Source organism: Schistocerca nitens, chromosome 3, assembly GCF_023898315.1.
Source record: "Schistocerca nitens isolate TAMUIC-IGC-003100 chromosome 3, iqSchNite1.1, whole genome shotgun sequence".
Taxonomy (NCBI): domain Eukaryota; kingdom Metazoa; phylum Arthropoda; class Insecta; order Orthoptera; family Acrididae; genus Schistocerca; species Schistocerca nitens.
The window spans coordinates 467191011-467205798 of record NC_064616.1 but is presented as its reverse complement, the minus strand read 5'-3'; the positions used below and the strand labels follow the sequence as shown (position 1 = coordinate 467205798).

Genomic DNA, 14788 nt, shown 5'->3' with positions numbered 1-14788 from the left:
GGCCAGGGTGGCCGTGCGGTTCTAGGCGCTACAATCTGGAACCGAGCGACTGCTACAGTCGCAGGTTCGAATCCTTCCTCGGGCATGGATGTGTGTGATGTCCTTAGGTTATTTAGGTTTAATTAGTTCTAAGTTCTAGGCGACTGATGACCTCAGAAGTTAAGTCGCATAGTGCTCAGAGCCATTTGAACCATTTGAACAGTGGTTGAAGGAGGACTGTGATGAACATGTTGCCAACCAAATTTGCAGACATGGGCAGAGGGTGACATATCAAGCAAATGTGCAAGCCAGAGAAGCACTGGTACATTTTTTTCTTTGAAGAAGACCTGCACAGTCCTTGTCTGTGTGTCCAAACACTGTCCTGCTATAATGTAACATGAGGAGTTTTCTGAAAGAGAGGCAGTACTTTGGGCTATAAAATCTCTGTGATCCCTTAATACATAAGGGTCAAAAACACACATTGTATTGAGTAATATCCCAAACTGCCACACTTTATATTGCTGTTATGCTGCTTGACAATGCAGGCTGCCAGAATGCAGTCACCACAGAAGCGTCTAAGCTGTATGTTTTCACTACTGGAGGACAGGTTGAATCAGCAGTCATCCAAAACCACTTAAGGGAGGTCATGGTTCTGCTGTGGCTGTCCTTATTTGAATACAATGTTTTATTTATCACTATTGACCAGTTCAGTGTAATGAGGTATTTAGGAACATGGCTGCCAAGAAGAAAATCCAGTGTGCACTCTGTGTGCGTACTAAGGAAAGTCGCACAAGATGTGAAATGAGTCCTTCCAGATGCCATGAAGAGCACAGGGCGAACCAGCTGCAGGTGGCTTATGTCGGTAATAGTGATGTGTGCTGCTTTAGATCGAAAGAGATTCACTCTGGTTTCAGGTGGCTAACTGAATTGGTATAGACTGCCAGTCTTGCTTGTGAGGTGAAGGCAGAACTCACCCTCTGTAGCATTGTCGACAGGATTGTCTGCGCATCTTCATACAAAGCTGAGTGGAGATCTCAATCAGAGGCTTAGGTGGTTCTGTGAAAACCGTGACTTGGGCCATAGAGCGATGGGTAATCGGTTTGCGCTTAATAGCTCAGTGGTCCACTACACCCTGGAGGTGGCCACGTGGGTAGTGGGAGCTGTGTGGAGTGAATTGGGGGGGGGGGGGGGGGTTAGAAGGTCACAGGAAATAACTAAAAGGGTTTCTAGAATGAGAAGTAAAGCTGTGAGTACCGGGCGTGAGTCATGCTTCGGTAGCTCAGTTGGTAGAGCACTTGCCCGCGAAAGGCAAAGGTCCCGAGTTCGAGTCTCGGTCGGGCACACAGTTTTAATCTGCCAGGAAGTTTCAAAAGGGTTTCTGTCTCAAAGGATGCAGGTCAAATACAGTACGGGGGTGATATAGAAACTATAGGTTTTATTAGTAGTAAATTGTACCTGTGTTGGGAAAGAACCAGAGCTCCAGGTGCTAATAGAAAGCACTGAAGCACAAATGATTACAGGTACTGAAAGCTGGCTAAAGCTGGAGATCAGTTCACCCAAAATGTTAACAAAGAATGTAACAGTGTTCAGAAAGGATATATTAAATACAACGTTATGGAAAATATAGATTACTACTCACCACACACACACACACACACACACACACACACACACACACACACACACCATGATCATTGTGTCTGGTTTCTGAGGTCTTGCATTGGCGGTCAGAGACAGTGTTCTTGTGTGTGTGTGTGTGTGTGTGTGTGTGTGTGTGTGTGTGTGTGTGTTTGATTCGGATGGAGGGCTTGTTGGCCAAAAGCTTACTTATTTGACAGTCTTTTTGTGGTGCCTATCTGCAACTCAACACCTCTGCCATATAGCAAGTAGCAGTCTGTCCTTTTCATAATATTGTTATTATTCCATCCTGGATTTTCCATTGTTACACAGATTCTGCCATATAGCAAGTAGCAGTCTGTCCTTTTCATAATATTGTTATTATTCCATCCTGGATTTTCCATTGTTACACAGATTAAATACGGCAGTCATGCATTAGTTGCTTTTGGAAGTAGTCTATCTTGTAGCGAAATTTATCTGGTAAGTCTTGTGAGTTAGTATTGTTAGAGGCTATACTGGACAACTGGAATAAATTAATATTTGGTTCCTTTTTCCGATCTCCCAACTTAGATGATACAATTAGTGAACATTTCAAAGAAGACTTGAGTGTCACAATTGTACTTGGTGGTAACTTCAATCTACCCTCAATATGTTGGCAGAAATAGGTGTTTAAAGTCGGTGGTAGGCATAAAAGATCATCCGAAATTGTACTGAAAGCTTTCTCCAAAATTGATTTGAACAATTAGTTCAGGATCCCACTCAAAGTGTAAATGGTTGTGAAAACATACTCGACCTCATAACAACAAATAATCCCGAGCAAATAGGGAGCATTATAACGAGTACAGGGATTAGTGACCACTAGGTCATTTTAGGGTGACTGAATACCACAACACCCAAAACCACTAAAAATAAGTAAAAAATATATCTATTTAAAAAATCAGATATAAATTCTCTTGATGCCTTCCTAAGAGACAGCCTCCATTCCTCCCAAAGTAACTATAAAAGTGTAAACAAGACGTGTCTTAGATTAAAAAAAAAAAAAGTATTGACAGCAGTGGAGAGATTTATGCCAAATAAATTACTAACAGATGGAACAGAGCCCCCAGGGAACAAAAAACAGATCATAACGCTGTTGCAGAACCAGTGAAAAAAGCAAGTCAAATTTAAAAGAATGCAAAACCCCCAAGATTGCCAAAGTTTTACAGAAGGTCAAAATTTAGTCCGAACATCAGTGTGAGATGCTTTTAATAACTCTTGCCTCGAAATCTGGCTGAAAACCCTGAGAGATTCTGGTCGTACGTAAAGTACACCAGCGGTAAGACACAATCACTGCCTTCACTGCATGATAACAATGGTGATGTTATTGATGACAATGCCACTAAAGCTTATTTACTAAATGTAGTTTCCTGTAATTCCTTCACCAAAGAAGATGAATTAAATATTCCAGAATTCACAACAAGAACAACTGCAAACATGAGTAACTTAAATGTAGACATTTTGTTGTAGGGAAGCAGCTTAGATCACTTAATAAAGGCAATGCCTCCAGTCCAGATTTAGGTTTTCCGTGATTTCCCTAAATCGTTTCAGGCAAATGCCGGGATGGTTCCTTTGAAAGGGCACGGCCGATTTCCTTCCCAATCCTTCCCTAACCCTAACTCTAATGACCTCGTTGTCGACGGGACGTTAAACACTAACCACCACCACCTCCAGTCCAGATTGTATACCAGCTATATTCCTTTCAGAGTATGTTGCTACAATAGCTCCATATTAGTAATTGTACACAGCCACTCACTTATTGAAATATTGATACCTAAAGACCCCAAAGTTGCACAAGTCTCACCACTAACCAAGAAAGAAAATTGGAGTAATCCACTGAATTACAGACCCTTATCACTAACACTGATTTGCAGTAGGATTTTGGAACATATACTGCGCCCAAACATTAAGAATTACCTAGAAGAAAATGATTTATTAACAAACAACCAACATTGATTCATGGATTCAGGAATATTATTCTTGTGAAATAAAACTAGCTCTTTATTGTCATGAGCTAATGAGTGCTATCGACAGGGGATGTCAAATTGATTCCATATGTTTAGGTTTCCAGAAGGCTTTTGGCAGCATCCCTCACAAGCGACTTCTAATCAAGTTGTGTGCCTGTGGAGCATCATCTCAGTTGTATGACTGGATTCATGATTTCCTCTCAGAAAGGTTGCAGTTTGTAGTAATTGACAGAAAATTATCGAGTAAAACAGAAATAATATCTGGCATTCCCCAAGGATGTAATACAGGTCCTCTGCTGTTCCTGACCTATATAAACAATTTAGGAGACAATGTGAGCAGCCCACTTAAATTGTTTGCAGAGGATGCTGTCATTTACTGTGTCATGTAAAGTCATTTGATGATTAAAACCAATTGCAAAATGATTTAGAAAAGATATATGTATCATGTGAAAAGTAGCAGTTGATTCTAAATGAAAAGTGTGAAGTTATCCACATGTATGCTCAAGGATTTAGCACTCATGTGGATAACTTCCCACTTTTCATTATTTAGAGTCAAATTTCAGTTACATGATAAATCACACAAATCTGAGGGTTGTAAATTCAACTAAATACTTAGAGATTACATTTATGAATAACTTAAACTGGAACAATCATGTAGAAAAGTATTTGGGGGAGGCGAAGCAAAGATTGTGTTTTATTGGCAAAACACTTATAAGATGCAACAGATCTTCTAAAGAGACTGCTTACACTACACTTGTGTGTCCTCTGTTAGAGTATTGCTGTGCAGTATGGGTACCTTACCAGATAGGATTGACGGAGGACATCGGAAAAGTTCAAAGAAAGGCAGCTTGTTTTGTAATATCGCAAAATAGAAGAGATAATGTCATGGATATGATGTGTGACGTTTTTCATTGCAATGGGGTCTTTTCATGAAATTTCAATTTCCAACGTTCTTCTCATCGAGCAAGGTGGCGCGTGGTTAGTACACTAGACTCGCATATGGGAGGACGATGTTTCAAACCCACGTCCTGCCATCCTGATTTAGGTTTTCAATAATTTCTCTAAAGTGCTTCAGGCAAATGGCAGACTGATTCCTTTCAAAGGGCGTGGCAACTTCCTTTCCCATGCTTACCTAATCCAATGGGACTATTGATCTCACTATTTGGTCTCCTCTCCTGAATCAACCAACATTCTCCTTGTTGTTGTGATCTTCAGTCCTGAGACTGGTTTGATACAGCTCTCCATGCTACTCTATCCTGTGCAAGCTTCTTCATCTCCCAGTACCTACTGCAACCTACATCCTTCTGAATCTGCTTGGTGTATTCATCTCTTGGTCTCCCTCTACAATTTTTACTCTCCACGCTGCCCTCCAATACTAAATTGGTGATCCCTCGATGTCTCAGAACATGTCCTACCAACCGATCCCTTCTTCTAGTCAAGTTGTGCCACAAACTCCTCTTCTCCCCAATTCTATTCAATACCTCCTCATTAGTTATGTGATCTACCCATCTAATCTTCAGCATTCTTCTGTAACACCACATTTCGAAAGCTTCTATTCTCTTCTTGTCCAAACTATTTATCGTCCGTGTTTCACTTCCATACATGGCTACACTCCATACAAATACTTTCAGAAACGACTTCCTGACACTTAAATCTATACTCGATGTTAACAAATTTTTCTTCTTCAGAAACGCTTTCCTTGCCATTGCCAGTCTACATTTTATATCCTCTCTACTTCGACCATCATCAGTTATTTTGCTCCCCTAATAGCAAAACTCATTTACTACTTTAAGTATCTCATTTCCTAAGCTAATTCCCTCAGCATCACCCGACTTAATTCAACTACATTCCATTATCCTCGTTTTGCTTTTGTTGATGTTCATCTTATACCCTCCTTTCAAGACACTGTCCATTCCGTTCAACTGCTCTTCCAAGTCCTTTGCTGTCTCTGACAGAATTACAATGTCATCGGTGAACCTCAAAGTTTTTATTTCTTCCCCATGGATTTTAATACCTACTCCGAATTTTTCTTTTGTTTCCTTTATTGCTTGCTCAATATACAGATTGAATAACATCGGGGATAGGCTACAACACTGTCTCACTCCCTTCCCAACCACTGCTTCCCTTTCATGTCCCTCGACTCTTATAACTGCCATCTGGTTTCTGTACAAATTGTAAATAGCCTTCCGGTCCCTGCATTTTACCCCTGTCACCTTCAGAATTTGAAAGAGAGTATTCCAATCAACATTGTCAAAAGCTTTCTCTAAGTCTACAAATGCTAGAAACGTAGGTTTGCCTTTTTTTAATCTTTCTTCTAAGATAAGTCGTAGGGTCAGTATTGCCTCACGTGTTCCCACATTTCTACGGAATCAAAACTGATCTTCCCCGAGGTTTTTCCATTCGTCTGTAAAGAATTCGCGTTAGTATTTTGCAGCTGTGACTTATTAAACTGATAGTTCAGTAATTTTCACATCTGTCAACACCTGCTTTCTTTGGGATTGGAATTATTATATTCTTCTTGAAGTGTGAGGATATTTTGCCTGTCTCATACATCTTGCTCACCAGATGGTAGAGTTTCGTCAGGACTGGCTCTCCCAAGGCCGTCAGTAGTTCTAATGGAATGTTGTCTACTCCCGGGGCCTTGTTTCGACTCAGGTCTTTCAGTGCTCTGTCAAACTCTTCACGCAGTATCGTATCTCCCATTTCATCTTCATCTACATCCTCATCCATTTCCATAATATTGTCCTCAAGTACATCGCCCTTGTATAGACCCTCTGCATACTCCTTCCACCTTTCTGCTTTCCCTTCTTTACTTAGAACTGGGTTTCCATCTGAGCTCTTGATATTCATACAAGTGGTTCTCTTTTCTCCAAAGGTCTCTTTAATTTTCCTGTAGGCAGTATCTATCTTACCCCTAGTGAGACAAGCCTCTACACCCTTACATTTGTCCTCTAGCCATCCCTGCTTAGCCATTTTGCACTTCCTGTCGATCTCATTTTTGAGATGTTTGTATTCCTTTTTGCCTGCTTCGTTTACTGCATTTTTATATTTTCTCCTTTCATCAATTAAATTCAATATTTCTTCTGTTACCCAAGGGTTTCTACTAGCCCTCGTCTTTTTACCTATTTGATCCTCTGCTGCCTTCACCATTTCATCCCTTAAAGCTAACTATTCTTTTTCTACTGTATTTCTTTCCCCCATTCCTCTCAGTTGTTCCCTTATGTTCTCCCTGAAACTCTGCACAGCCTCTGGTTCTTTCAGTTTATCCAGGTCCCATCTCCTTAAATTCCCACCTTTTTGCAGTTTCTTCAGTTTTAATCTACAGTTCATAACCAATAGATAATGGTCAGAGTCCACATCTGCCCCTGGAAATGTCTTACAATTTAAAACCTGGTTCCTAAATCTCTGTCTTACCATTATATAGTCTATCTGATACCTTTCAGTATCTCCAGGGTTCTTCCATGTATACAACCTTCTTTCATGATTCTTAAACCAAGTGTTAGCTATGATTAAGTTATGCTCTGCGCAAAATTCTACCAGGCGGCTTCCTCTTTCATTTCTTAGCCCCAATCCATATTCACCTACTATGTTTCCTTCTCTCCCTTTTCCTACTCTCGAATTCCAGTCACCCATGACTATTAAATTTTCGTCTCCCTTCACTACCTGAATAATTTCTTTTATCTCATCATACATTTCATCAATTTCTTCGTCATCTGCAGAGCTAGTTGGCATATAAACTTGTACTACTGTAGTAGGCGTGGGCTTCGTGTCTATCTTGGCCACAATAATGCGTTCACTATGCTGTTTGTAGTAGCTTACCCACACTCCTATTTTTTTATTCATTATTTAACCTACTCCTTCACCTGACCAAAAGTCTTATTCCTCCTGCCACCAAACTTCACTAATTCCTACTATATCTAACTTTAACCTACCCATTTCCCTTTTTAAATTTTCTAATCTACCTGCCCGATTAAGGGATGTGACATTCCACGCTCTGATCTGTAGAACGCCAGTTTTCTTTCTCCTGATAATAACGTCCTCTTGAGTAGTCCCCGCCCGGAGATCCGAATGGGGGACTATTTTGCCTCCGGAATACTTTACCCAAGAGGACGCCATCATCATTTAATCATACAGTAAAGCTGCATGCCCTCGGGAAGAATTACGGCTGTAGTTTCCCCTTGCTTTCATCCGTTCGCAGTACCAGAACAGCAAGGCCATTTTGGTTAATGTTACAAGGCCAGATCAGTCAAACATCCAGACTGTTGCTCCTGCAACTGCTGAAAAGGCTGCTGCCCCTCTTCAGGAACCACAGGTTTGTCTGGCCTCTCAACAGATACCCCTCCGTTGTGGTTACACCTCCAGTACGGATATCTGTATTGTTGAGGCACGCAAGCCTCCCCGCCAACGGCAAGGTCCGTGGTTCATGGGGGGAGGACATTCTCTTTAGAGTATGAAAATATTTTGTTGACATCCAGTGACATGGGGAGAAATCATCATTGTAATAAAATAAGAAAAATCAGAGCTGACAGATAAATATTTAAGTGTTTGATTTTCACCACACACTCTTAGAGAGTGGAATGGTAGAGAAATAGTGTGAAAGTAGTTCGATGAGCCCTCTGCCAGACACTTTAGTGTGAATTGCAGAGTAATCATGTAGCTGCAGGTGTAGGTGTAGATGTACAGGTCTCAACCACACTGATGATAAACATGTTGTTGAACTTGGCCAACAGTGGCGAATAAAACTTATACTTTTCTGTCCTCACCCTCTCTCCAGATAATAACAGCCAAATTGAAACCAAAATCTTTTAATCAATATTTGATGGTTGCGGACCCAAGGATAAGAAAAGCAATTCATCTTAAAGAACTTCATTTTGTCATTCAGCATGCCAGCAACGACATTCCTGCAGCGGGCTGACACACTCAAAAGTTTTTGGGCAGTGGAAGCTATTGCAATACTTGTTGTGCCACCAGTTGAGTGAGCAACAGACGGCACGTGGTCAGTGACACAGACAAGTCTGCAGCTGTTGAAATGCTCCTTTAGCTAAGCTATAGCTGTAGCGTCTGTTGTGAGCGCGCGCGCCCGCACACACACACACACCACACACACACACACACAAGCAAAATTTTTAATTGTATGACAGACCCATTTCCTCAATACACATCATTCTGCTCCATTTTATTTCATTCATGCACTGATTTTTGTGCCTTTGGTACCAGAAAGATATATTGGCACTTTCTTTCTCATGTGCAAACTTCATTTTTTCAGAAATCTTAATTTCTTATTGCTAGTACATCTTTGTGCACTTTCTTAGTTGGAATTCATTAAGGCAAATATTGTCTCTGAGAGTTATTATCAAGACTAGTCTGCATAAGTTGACACTCAGTATACTTCTTTTCATGCTTGTAATATACTTATTCTTGTAACACTTTGATGTTTAATAATTTGTATAACCTTTTTTTATTGCAGGGCCTCGCCATCTTGTTATCATGCGTAATTTATCAACATCATATTACTGCTCTTGGCATTATTGGAGTATTTGTAGTTTTTATATCAATTTTTTTGCGAGTGTACTGCAATCAGAGGTTACGTTCAATTAGAAAGAAGACTCAAGTGGCTGCTGGGATCAAGGTGTAGAAATGGCCATTAACTCATTTTTCCATTGCATCCCAACTTACTGAGGTTTATTTTATTTGTAAAATTAGTCATTGAAATTATGTAGCAATCATTACTGATGATGTTCTGTATTATTTTGTAAGCCACATTTTCGAAGTATTCTTGTGTGGCACAATGATATTTAGGCTCAGTTTGTGTAACAAAGTAGCACAGATTAAGCTAACTAATGGAAATAGTAATGATGGATTGAATCACTCTTTTTGATCACTGGAGCAAAGATGCTGTGATTAAGAGAGAGGAAAAAGAAGTTGAGTTTGTCACTACCTTTTCTTCTCTTCCATTCGTAATTAGTTGTTGTCGACGAGACATTAAACCCTAACAGAAAAGACAAATTAATAACAGCCTTCTTTTAAACAAAAAGGCTATTGATATTCGAGGCCAATAATTATTTTGCATCTGATGTAAAATAATGATAGTAATTTAAATGACCAGTCAGTAAGTGCTGGAATGCAGAGTTTTATCTGAATTACTCTTGTGTTGTAACAAAACTCAGTATACTGTTTTTGTATATGCCAAGAATAAACTTATACTGAATTTTAGCTATGCAGAATCATCTGCAATATATCTTCTCACTTTCTATGTGTTTTTGAGTTTATGGATGTTTACAATCAGAACACATTTATTTTTGTCCTCATTCGCCACTGTTATGTCCATGTGGTTTATAAATGTCAGTGACACTAACTAAAATGCTGCAGATCTCAAATAACCTAACAATTTCATCACCATGTTTGTGTTAAAGTTAAAATGATCTTCTACAAACTACTATACTGCACTAAAGTCAGTGTTTGAGACAGAGCATACTGTTTCCTACAACAGTAAATATGCTAACATTCCACTGAGTCTGAGTGGAAATGCTCTTATTTCCATCTGTCGAAATAGTTGTGTGAAGCTTTCACCTAGCAGATTCACTACCACAGACCGTACAGTGTCATAATTACGTTGGCTACTGATTCAGGAAATGATTCTTGAACATACTCACATTGAATGGTATAAACCCAGAAGTAGATAGTTCACATACCTGTAAGTTACTTGAATGAATGTCCATGTAGTCTTAGTGCATAGTTCCTGAATATACTTGAGTTTTAAAATGGCAGCATAATATTTTGGAAATAGATAATGGATTTTTTTTTTTTGGGGGGGGGGGGCATAAATCAAAATGCCACATGTAATTAATGCATGTCAATGGAGTGTTCCATCTGTGAGCCATTCTCATTGAAATTAATGTAAACCCATCAATCATCCATCCATTAATTAAAAACTTTTCTGAACTGCAAATTGAGTCATTGTGACTCATAATAACAATATAAAGTTACATTTTGGTGAACCGTGTACAGAGGTGTACAGTCCATTCATATACTGACACTTACATATTACACATTATAATTCAGAAATAAATGGATACATTCAACACTAATTGTATTTCAACTTTTATTTTGTTTTTAATGCAGCCAGAAATTCTGAAAATTAAGAAAACTAACTCATTATTCAATAAATTTTCCAAGTTACTTTGTGTATTGATGAACTCTTTTACATGAATGAGACCATTTACATAATTTTAAATACCATTAGCATTCTAAGCTCTGGTGCTGCATTATGAAGCTGTTGCCTAGCAAACCCTTCATCGTAAATGTACGTGTGGAATGTGATTGGCTTCAGTTCGCTTGCTGCATGCCATCCACTGGAATTGCAACAAATGGGCACCATTCCACAGAGCTTGCCAGTACTTTTACTACATGATGCCAAACACATAAAGCTTAGCTTGAAATTAGTTAAGAAAAATAAAATGTGAATGATAATGTGTAGAGGAAAATTGGAGATGGTACAATATCGTGTCACAAACAGATGACAGAGCAGTTACATTTCCAGAGAGACTTTGTGCATTGAATTGCACTGTAGTTACTTCCAAGCAGGATGTCTAAGGCTTACTAGTGTATACTTGTGGCTTCTGGCTTGAAGGTTCAGTAGGTCAGTATTTTGTCAAAGAAATCTAAAATAAATAAAGAAAATCCAATTATTATGTTTCTGACTCTCTTCAGAAACCAAACTGTGCCACTAGCCATATTTTATTAAGAACTATTAAGATATTGTATAAAAATGACACAGAAGGATATTTTAATTGTATTCAGATAATTTTTACATGATTATTGTTTCCTTTCTCATAAGCCTTCTGGTTGACTTTAATGTTTGCGGTCTTAGTCAGTCCCTCCCCCCACCCCCACCCACACACCCAATTGTCATTAACTGAATGATGATAGTTCACAAACTTTCTTTTTGTATGACTAATATTGTCAACCTGTTGATTGGATCAGTCTTCAGAGTGATCAGCTGATTGGTCAGTGACACCTTTTAGATTTACAATGCTAATGTTCCTTAACCATACCAGCTGCTGTTTAGCTTTATATTCTGTTTGTGGAATTGCTTTACACAAATGTTAGATGGCCTTCCATTTGCTTGTCGTCAACACTGCTAAAATTTTAAAGTTGAGATTAACAGTTTTACATGTTCAAATTTAGATATTTGCTTATTCATTAACATGTTTGTAATAGAGTAATGTGTTAGAAAACAGAGCTCAAAGGCATTTATAATCTCAGTTTTTGGTGGTTAAATGTATAAATAAATTTTGAACAGTAGTGAGCATGTGTTAAAAAAAACATTGCTGGTTTTCTGCATAACTTCGGACTGTCTTCTATATGTGATGAATTTTTTAAGACTCCATGGGAGTTATAAATTATTGAATAATTTTAGATGCTCCCAAAGCAAAGGAATTAAAAATAGCTTTATCTCATAAGCTTTACAAAACTGCAGTATTATTTGAATGATGTTGTTTGATTATACATGACCTTTGCCATTACCAATTCCTTATTTTTCCATTAATATGCACTGTATTTATCTTTTTTTGTAAATGTTGATACTTTGATTTATGTGGTCATACATTTGTAAGATACTTAATGAAGAAAGTGTGCTATGCTGTTTTGTGTATTGTTTAATTCACCAATTCTCTTGGAATGTATGTGGGAGTGGGAGTTCTAGAAATGTGAATTTAGTGTGTTCCATATGTATTTAATGTACACATGCCCAAACTATTATTCTATCAACAGTCATAATTTTTTAAATAGTGTGACAGACTTAGTAACTCCTTTGCCACTGAGTGGTATTAACAAGAGGCTCTGTGTACAGAACTAAAAGTATTTTATTGGAAATGATGGAGACCATGTTGTAAGACTTCAACTAAAATGCGCATTTTTGTATGAAATAACTGCATACATAATTGGATTTCCCCTATTACTGTCTTGTAGACATTCCACCATGGTGGTTTCCAAATCCAGAGTTTACAAAATATTGCAGTGTGTGCTTTCCAGTGCCCTTTTATATATGTTTACAAGGTTTCAGTGCACCCAAAACCACAAACACTCTAACAAATTTGAAACCTTGCAGTGGAAAAGTTAGTGGGAACATGAACATTTTTATATTGGAATGGGTATTTAGAAAATTAAAGGGAGTATTACAAATTATTCAAGGTTAAGAATCACATTAGAAATTATCAAGTTCCATAATCCCTGTGTGACACTATTGTAGCTTAATTCATGTAGAAAACAAAGCATGAAGAAATGATGAATAACAACATATTAAGTGCTGGAACATATGCAATGTTTCTCTAACCTGGAATACGGAGACCACTGTGAAGAAACATTTATAACCGTGTTATATTATGTGTTAAAAACTTTTTATTGTATGTTTGAAAAACACACAGTTCTGCCCCAATTTTTATTGTATATTTTCTGATTTTGTAAAATGAAATTTTGATTTAAACCTCTCTTGTATTTTATTTATCATTAGCATGAAAATTCAGAAATATTTATTAACCAAGTGCTGTGAGTTACGTCAAATAAAAAGATAACACTCACCAAAAATAACGATGACATCTGTGTCCAAAATTATCTTATGCTAGATATGGAACTGTCAGGTTTCGCGAATCGTGCAACAAGAACAAGAAAAGCTATAGGTAACAAAGAGTAACAGTGGTATAGAAAATTATTCAGCAGTCCTGAGTCAATACACACGCTCAGACTTATATTAGAGCAGAAATGAAGTGCTGTAGATAACAACAGACATTACATGTTAACATGGAGCTGCCTTAGTTCTAATGCATACTCTTCCTTTAAATCACTATATTTAGTCATAGTTCTTTCCATAATTTTCCTTTTCTATCTTTCTTTCCTTCACTTCCCTGTATTATATTTCTGTCATATTATCATAGTATTTTTATGTTATACCCATTTTGCATGTGCTACAGCTTCACTCACTGTGTGGTGGCTCTCAAATGTATTTTATAAAGACTGCTATCCATATGCAAACTGCCTTCTCTCCCATTGCTCTTCAGTATCTGTAGAAATCTTCTCTGTAGCTGAGCCCATTCTGTATATTGTATTTCTCTCCTTTTTGTTGTGTATGCATCTTGATTCAAAATGGTAAAGATTATGTCTTTCTTCCTGCAACTTTTTTCATTTCTAACATTTAAAAGTGTAAGATACATTACAAACTTTAAGACTTAATTTTTTCCAGCCAGTTTATTTCTTTATGCTAGTAAGATTAAGATCAAAAGGCACTCTTTCATGTTACTAGGCATTCTTCATATTTTACATTACATTTAATATGAAATCTAACACACACAAATAGTAAAAAGGAGTACTAACTGCAGTAAAATGTTTGCGAAGATAGAATAATAAAGCTAATTTACAGGCAAGCTGGGGGAAGAGTGAGTGGTTGTGCCAGGCCATGGGGCCAAGGGCAAACATTGTGAATAGTTAGAACTTTCATTGATTTCAATATATGGTGTAGTGAGGCAGGCATGCCTCCCCCATTGTCCCTGGCTGGTGCTGGTGAACAGGCGGCAGCTTTCACCCATAGCTCCTCAGCTGGTGCCCTGCACTGTTGAGACCGGCAGCCTTTGGAGACCACGGCTGTTGATGTCAGCGGCACTGTGTGTTGTGCTGGGACGTTGTTCTGCTTGGGGATTGGTCCCTCGGGCCCACATGCAGCCACCATGGCAGCATGTGGTGTCTGCTGTGCATGGGACTTAACCTGCTGCCCTCAGACTGGAGTTGAATGGCGGCTGGCACTACAGCAGCAAGTCCAATTAGGAACTCGATGTGAGTGGCTGCAGGTTGGCAGGGCTGTGGCACCAAGTCCCGTGAAAGGCTTAGTGCTGGCAGCAGTGCAGCACAATCTGGAACCCGTGGCTGCTGCCTGCAGTGCCCAGTTCTCTCTCTGACGTGGCGGTGCTGCTGGCTTCCAGCAAAAAATGATGCCTGCCTCAAAATCCATACTTATTTATGTGGCTCCAATGCCCATTTGCTTCACTAAAACCACGAGGGACCGATGACCTCGTAGTTTGGTCCCTTCTCCTGCCTTTAAATCAACCAACTAAAACCATGTGCCTAGTCACATTGGCATAACAAGAGACTCGTCCTCGTGGAGTGACATTGCCCCACTTGCTGCACAGTTACTGCTGTCC

General features: G+C 38.8%; 1 protein-coding gene across 1 annotated transcript in view; it reads left to right on the top strand.

Moving 5' to 3' along the window:
• The window catches only part of LOC126248393 (adenosine 3'-phospho 5'-phosphosulfate transporter 1), a 101444-nt gene extending 88357 nt beyond the window's left edge, over positions 1–13087 (top strand). Inside the window, exon 8 of the mRNA XM_049949343.1 lies at positions 9067–13087. Coding sequence (XP_049805300.1) covers positions 9067–9234 — 168 coding nt within the window. The 3' untranslated portion in view covers positions 9235–13087. The remainder of the gene's footprint in view (positions 1–9066) is intronic.
• Positions 13088–14788: the final 1701 nt, after the last annotated feature.